Below are 6,956 nucleotides of genomic sequence, written 5' to 3'. Positions count from 1 at the left end.
TGAGATCCGGCCACTGCACTCCAGCCTGGGCGACAGAGCGAGACTCCGTCTCAAAAAAAAAAAAAAAAAAAATCACATGAATAAAGCATTTAGCTTACTTCCTAGAGCATGCCTGACAGTTAAAATATAGTAAATAGTGTAAAGGAATAAAGTACAACTGGGCGGAGATGATTGAGTGGAACTGGTTAGCAAGGGAAAATGGAGACCAAGAAAATTGTGAAAAATGTCTGGCATGCTGCAGGGGATCCACAAAGGTTAGTTTCTCTCGTCCTTCTTCCAGGATTACGCTCCTTGAGGGCAAGGACTAGGCTGTTTATCTTTAAGCATGACAAGCTGAGGGCACAATATTTTGCACGTAGTAGATGCCAAAAAAAAGAGAGTCAGGCAGTGCTTCAATTCAATAGATCATACTTTCATCCTCCTTTCATCTGTATTTCAAATATACTTACTACAAAATTTAAGCACTTATATTGTTTTATAATTATTTCAGGTTTGTTGGTCTGGCCTCTCCAAACAGACAGTAAGGTGCCTGGGGTCAAAAATACGATTGCTTACATTCTACTCTCTAAGTCCCACTAACACAGCACTGACCTAACCTGCTCATTTCAGAGTCAAATAGGTGTCATTTTTTTTGGCTGAAACCAACTGCTCCCCATTACCAAAGGATCAGCAGCTGAGCCCTAACAAGGTCCCTTCCTAAAAAGAAGTTGCCTCAACCCAAAGTGACAAGAAGGCTGACTAACCCTCCAGGTATACAGGGATAAAGAGTGGGACTAACTGTCCGGGATGCCAGTTTAGCATTTCAGTGCTAAAACTGGGAAAGTCCGAGGCAAACTGTGATGCATTGGTTACCCTAGTCACCAACCAGTGACTGTCTGCACTATCACAGCTCTCAAACGTCTTTAAAAACTGGGGAAATTAAGTTACTGGCAGGTTACTAAGTCATATGGGAAGGCCGAGGAAGATAAGCAGCCTATTGTGAAGAATACCTTAGAAATATCCAGTGGAAGATTGCCAACATACACCTCTGTCTCTCTTTTCTTGAATCCTAAGAAGAAAAACAGCATTAAATGGCAGGAATACATATGGTTAGAGGATTCAGAACACATAAGTCACTTTTTGTATTTCTTTCTTTCTTCCTTTTTTTTTTTTCTTGAGACAGAGTCTTGCTCTGTCACCCAGGCTGGAGTGCAGGCGTATGATCATGGCTCACTACAGCCTCGACCTCCCAGGTCTACACAATCCTCCCACCTCAGCCTCACAAGCAACTGGGACTACAGGCATATGCCACCATAACTGGTTTTTTTTTTTTTTTTTTTGGTAGAGACAGGGTCTCTCTATGTTGCCCAGCCTGGTCTCAAATTCCTATGCTCAAGCAATCCTCCTACCTCAGTCTCCCAAAGTCCTGGAATTACAGGCGTGAGTCACTGCACCTGACTTCACTTTTTCTTCAATGTTAAAATATTCCCATGCACATACATCCCTACAAACATCCCCCAACCCCCGTGAACACTGAATGGCTATACTGAACCCAATCATTCAGCAATACTTATCAATATTAAGGAGTGGTCCATGATAAGTGCTGGCCGTGCATATCCCTGCCTTCCCCACAGCAGGGGATCACTCTGCAGGGACCTAGAGCCATGGGCACACCAGGAATCCAGCACTTGCAATCAGAGAGGTAATTATGAAGTGTTTCGGGACCCATGGGGTTGTGCTTCCCGAGTTAACACTAAGCTGACAGTGGGGAGCATGCAGGGACCCAGGGGAATGCAGGAGGGAGGCTGAAGGGAATCCAGGCAGAGGGAACAGCCCATGCCAGGACATGGAGATACGAAAAAGCTCATTTGGAAAATTGCTCACAGCCAGGACTAGGTGCCAGGTGGATTGCACACCGCATGCAGTGAGTGGTGAGAGAGGAGGCTAGAAAGGCAGGTGAGGCCAAACTATGAATTAACAGAAGGTTGTACCATAGCAGTCACAGTTTATTCCGCTGGCTGGGTGATATGGGTGAGGGCTGTAACCAGTTAGGGGGTGTCAATAGACCTGGGTTTCAGAAATATCACTTTGGAGATGGTAGAGGGAAAATTGGAAGAATGCACAAGTGAAACAGAAGCATGGGATTAGGTACAGCAGGTGCACCAGGGAGTAAGGGTCTGCATCGCAGCAGTGGCAGGTGTCACATCCACTATGAGACAGGAAACATGGTGGCTGACTAGAGGAAAAGCAGAATTTAGGCAGAACCCAAGTTTCACACTGAACAGAAACTGGGCAGACTGGGAACCATTAACTGGGATCCAAGTTGTAGGATGAGAGTTCCAGTACCAGCGAATCCCCCAGCCTAACTTACCTGGAGATTTCTGCTCTTCCAACACTCCATTCTTCCCAAACAGTTTAGCAGACAGTTGGGGGTCACTACTATTCCAGGACCTGTCAAAGACAGGTGTCAGCATCAAACCTCCCAAGCTCAGACTCCGACAAAAGGAAACATGTGCCAGGCATAACCAGAGGGGCCTTGCATAAACCTCCATTCCCCTTCCTGACCAAGGACTTCCCTTCCTCCTCCCAGAATCAGGTTCCAAGCCAGGAAGACCTCCACTAGACCTTTTAAATCACTAACAGTTAAAGTATACTTAGGGTTAGGATTGACTGGCAAGAGATGCCAGTCTTAAGACCGGGGCATGGTGAGACAGGAATGGGAGAAAGAGAAGGCTGGGAGATGGAGCGAGGCTTGTTCATTAGCAAAAGGAAGTGACTTACATGCTGCAGTTGCTTTCCAACAGGATCTCCTGCAAAGCCAACCGGCCAGAGTTAGAGGAATGCCAGGATAGTTCACCATCATGTAACCACTGAATAGGTACTGTGGTAAGCAGAATAATGCCCCCCTCCCCCGACCAAAAGCGGTCCACATCCTAATCCTTAGAACCTGTGAATATATTAGATTCATGGCAAGGTTGCAGATGGAGTTAAGGTTGCCCATCAACTGACAAAACAGGCCCAGCATGGTAGCTCACGCTTGTAATCTCAACACTTTGGGAGGCCAAGGCGGGTGGATCACCTGAGGTCAGGAGTTCGAGACCAGCCTGGCCAACATGGCGAAAACCTGTCTCTACCAAAAATACAAAAATTAGCTGGGTGTGGTGACAGGCACCTGTAATCCCAGCTACTCAGGAGGCTGAGGCAGGAGAATTGCTTGAACTCAGGAGGCAGAGGTTTCAGTGAGCCAAGATTGGGCCACTGCACTCCAGCCTGGGTAACAGAGTGAGACAACGTCTCAAAAAAAAAAAAAAAGAGAGAGAGGTGACAACAGAAACGAAGTTAAAGTGATGTGATATGAGAAGGACTGGACTACTGTTGTTGGCTTTGAAGATGGAGGAAGGGGGTGCAGGCCAAGGAATGCTGGCAGCATCTAGAAGCTGGAAAAGGCAGGGAAATGGATTCTCCAACTAAAGCCTCCAGAAGGAACACAGCCCTGTCGAAACCTTGATTTTAGCCCACTGAGACGTGTGTCAGACTTGTGACTTACAGAGCTGTGGGATAATATTTGTGTTGTTTAAGCCACTAAGGTTGTAGTATTTTGTTATGAAAGCAAATAGAAAACTAATACAGATAGCATGAGCAACTTTAAAACCACACACAGCTCCGCACAGTGGCTGGCCTGTGGAAATAACAGAACTTTGGAGTTACATGCATCTGTGAGTCCAGCCCAGAGACCTTGGGCAAATTTCAACTATCAAATCAGAATCAAAACACCCATGTCATAGATCATGGCAGTGAACTGAGACACTGCACTTAAAGTATTTGCCAGGTGTCAAGAACTCAATGGTAGTTATTGTGTTTATTGTTATGGTTTTCACGGGCACTTTCCTACAGTTCCATGAGTATTATCTTCCCATTTTACAAATGAGAAAACCAAAGCTCAAGGATATCAGGTGATTTTATAAAATTATAAAAGATACTGAGGTAACTCAGTCCTGTGATTCCAAAGCCTTGGTTCTCTTTCTACAGATAACAAGGCCATCAAAGTCATTTTAAAGGGATTTTTTTCCTGTACTTTAAGGAAAACATAAATTAAAACATTAAATTTTAAAATAAAACAGCAACCCTTTTCTCTAAATTATTCCCAGCTATAGGAGAGAACAACCATTTTAGCTGCAACCAACTCTAAATAGAACTAAAAGTAGTTCAGATAATTAAAAGACTTAGGTATGGATGGATAAAAATGGAGAGAGAGGTTTGTGGGCAAAATCAGAGATACAGGATGTTAGTTCCAGTTCCTGGTAATCCCTGGAAAAGCCTATGGGCTTCTGGAACAGAACAGGCACTGAGATCTCCCAAGCCAAGGCCCAGCATAAATCTGTCCAAGATGCCTTTAAGGGCCTCCTGGCTACTATGCTAGGCAGCTGATACACATTGTCATTTAATCCTCACTCAAACTCTAAGAGGGAGACATTGTCAACCCACGTTACAGATGAAGTCCCGGAGGTGCAGAGATGATAACCTAGTATCTGGCCAAGATCACTTAGTACCCATGCTCACAAATGGGAGAAGCCTGTTTTTGTCGTGAATCCAAACCATATGACCATATGATTCCAAAGTGCTGAGTTTCTTTCCAATCTATTGTTTGGTCTGGAGAAGTATCCTATTTGTGTAGTTTTTTGTTGTTGTTGCTTTTTGTTTTTTTGTTTTCGTGTCGCCCAGGCTGGAGTGCAATGGTGCGATCTTGGCTCACTGCAACCTCTGTCTCCCACGTTCAAGCGATTCTCCCACCTCAGCCTCCCAGATTGCTGGGACTACAGGCACGCACTACCACGTCAGCTAATTTTTGTGTTTTTAGTAGAGACGAGGTTTCACCATGTTGGCCAGGCTTTATTTGTGTTTTTAAAAAGACCTAAAGAACACATAAGGTGCTCTTACGACTCACCAACAAAGACAACAAATAAACCGATTCAAAAGTGAGCAAAGGATCTGCTAGACATTTCTCCAAAGATATACAAATGGCCAATAAGCACATGAAAAGATGCTCTGCATCTTTGGCCATTAGGAAAGCGCAAATCAAAACCACAATGATAACACTTCATATCAATCAGGGTGGCTAAAAGCAAGAGATACAGATAACATCCTGTACTTCTAACAGGTGTCAAGGACATGAAGAAACAGGAGCCCTCATATTGCTGATAGGAATGTAAAATGGTGCAGCCACTTTGGAAAAGTTTAGCAGGCTCTCAAAAAGTTAGGGAATTACCATATGACCCAGCAAGTCCACTCCTGGGTAACTATTCAAGAGAAATTAAAATATGTGTCCACACAAAGACTTTTCCACAAATATTCATAGTAGTGTTGCTTATAACAGCCAAAAAGTGAAAACAATCCAAATATCCATCAACTGATGAATGAATGAAGTGCGGTATAGCAATACAATAGAATATCATTTAGCGATCTAAAAGGAATGAAGTAGTAATACATGCTATACAACCCGGATGAATCTCAAAAATGGTGCTAAGGGAAAGAAGACCACATATTGCATGATTCCACTTCTCTGAAAAGTCCTGAATAGACAAATCAATAAAGATAGAAAGTAGATTAGTGGCTGCCCAGGATTGGGGAGGCAGAGAGGGAAATGAGGAGTGACTGCTAACTGACAGGAGATCTCTTTTGGGGGTGACAGAGATGTTCTAAAATTAGATTGTTGTGATGGTTGTACTGTAAACACACCAAATATACTGAAAACACTTGAGGTGCACACTTAGAACAGGTGAATTTTATGGTATGTGAATTATATCTCAATAAAGCTTTAAAAAAAATGTCAATACGTATTTTCAAGAACGGTCAGTATGAGCACGCATTTCTTCAGCTTTCCAACCTCACAAACCACCACCCACACAAATGAGGCCTTCCACAGCCGGGATCATTCTGTTTCCATGACTTGTATATGAGGACTCAGTGTTGCTCAGCTCCTGCAGCACATTTAGTTTGCTAAACTAAAAGATTTCTGTTCATCAAACTAAGTTTAAATTTCGTTTTTTTAAACCATAAAGTTTTTTTTTTGGCATTTTGAGACAGAGTCCTGCTCTGTCGCCCAGGCTGGAGTGCAATGACACGATCTTAGCTCACTGCAACCTCGGCCTCCCGGGTTCAAGCGATTCTCCTGCCTCAGCCTCCTGAGTAGCTGAAACTATAGGCGCGCACCACCACGCCCAGCTAATTTTTGTATTTTTAGTAAAGACCGGGTTTCACCATATTGGCCAGGCTGGGCTCGAACTCTTGACCTCAGGTGATCTGCCCGCCTCGGCCTCCCAAAGTGCTGGGATTACAGTCGTGAGCCACCGCGCCCGGTCTCAGAAAGTTTTTAAAGGGCTTCGAAGGGACGGAGGAATGGCAGAGGCGTCTTTTCCCATAAAGTGGCCACAGTTCTGCACATGGCACTCGCAGCCTGCACAAATCCGGACTAGGAGGGCCGCTCCCACCCGGCGCGAGCGAGCGACGTCCCCGCGGTAACAGCGACCCCTTTCCCCCGTCCATCGGGACGAGGGCGTTTTCCATAGCTGCCTGCCGCCGCCCCTCCCTCCCAACCCTCGCCTGGCAGCCCGGGACCTGGGGACAAGTCATACCTCGTCTCGCGGGCCACGCGCGTCCACCTGCGGTCGCGACGCCCAGCCTTCGCGCCTTCTCTCTCCGCGCTCCACCCCCTCAGAGCCCGGGGGCACGGGGAGGGGCTTGCCGGCAGCCAATCCCCAGCGGCCACGGGGGTAAGAGCCTCGCGGCGCCCAGGACCGTGTGCCGCGGGAGAGTAACGGAACTAGCGCAGGAGCTGGCGACCGTTGTCCCTGCGCCCGACCCTCAGCCCGCAACCTCTGCCCTACTGCCAAAAATAACGTTTGCAGAAAGAGTGCAGCGGAGTAGGTGGGCGAGGGGCGTCCGGCGCTGTGCGGCACAAGGGGCTTCCTTCCTGGGGG

The 6,956-nt window shown here is 46.1% G+C and overlaps 2 protein-coding genes across 4 annotated transcripts in view; one reads left to right on the top strand and one right to left on the bottom strand.

The window, feature by feature from the left end:
- The window catches only part of TDRD10 (tudor domain containing 10), a 51,686-nt gene extending 44,823 nt beyond the window's left edge, over positions 1 to 6,863 (bottom strand). For 2 of the 3 annotated variants that reach the window (XM_011928223.1, XM_011928224.1), the window contains exons 1-2: positions 2,351 to 2,826; positions 990 to 1,048 (exon numbers count right to left, since the gene is read on the bottom strand). In XM_011928223.1, the coding sequence (XP_011783613.1) occupies positions 990 to 1,048; positions 2,351 to 2,531 (240 nt within the window). In that variant the 5' untranslated portion in view covers positions 2,532 to 2,826. Of the gene's footprint in view, positions 1 to 989; positions 1,049 to 2,350; positions 2,827 to 6,611 lie in introns of those variants that run through there. The other variant, XM_011928225.1, reaches the window with a different exon arrangement.
- SHE (Src homology 2 domain containing E) overlaps positions 6,376 to 6,956 on the top strand; it is a 23,998-nt gene continuing 23,417 nt past the window's right edge. Inside the window, exons 1-2 of the mRNA XM_011928496.1 lie at positions 6,376 to 6,494; positions 6,587 to 6,749. Coding sequence (XP_011783886.1) covers positions 6,376 to 6,494; positions 6,587 to 6,749 — 282 coding nt within the window. The remainder of the gene's footprint in view (positions 6,495 to 6,586; positions 6,750 to 6,956) is intronic.

This window comes from Colobus angolensis, unplaced genomic scaffold (assembly GCF_000951035.1).
Source record: "Colobus angolensis palliatus isolate OR3802 unplaced genomic scaffold, Cang.pa_1.0 Scaffold77, whole genome shotgun sequence".
NCBI lineage: Eukaryota > Metazoa > Chordata > Mammalia > Primates > Cercopithecidae > Colobus > Colobus angolensis.
Note: the sequence above shows the minus strand (reverse complement) of the source record. Positions and strands in the feature narration are given on the sequence as shown.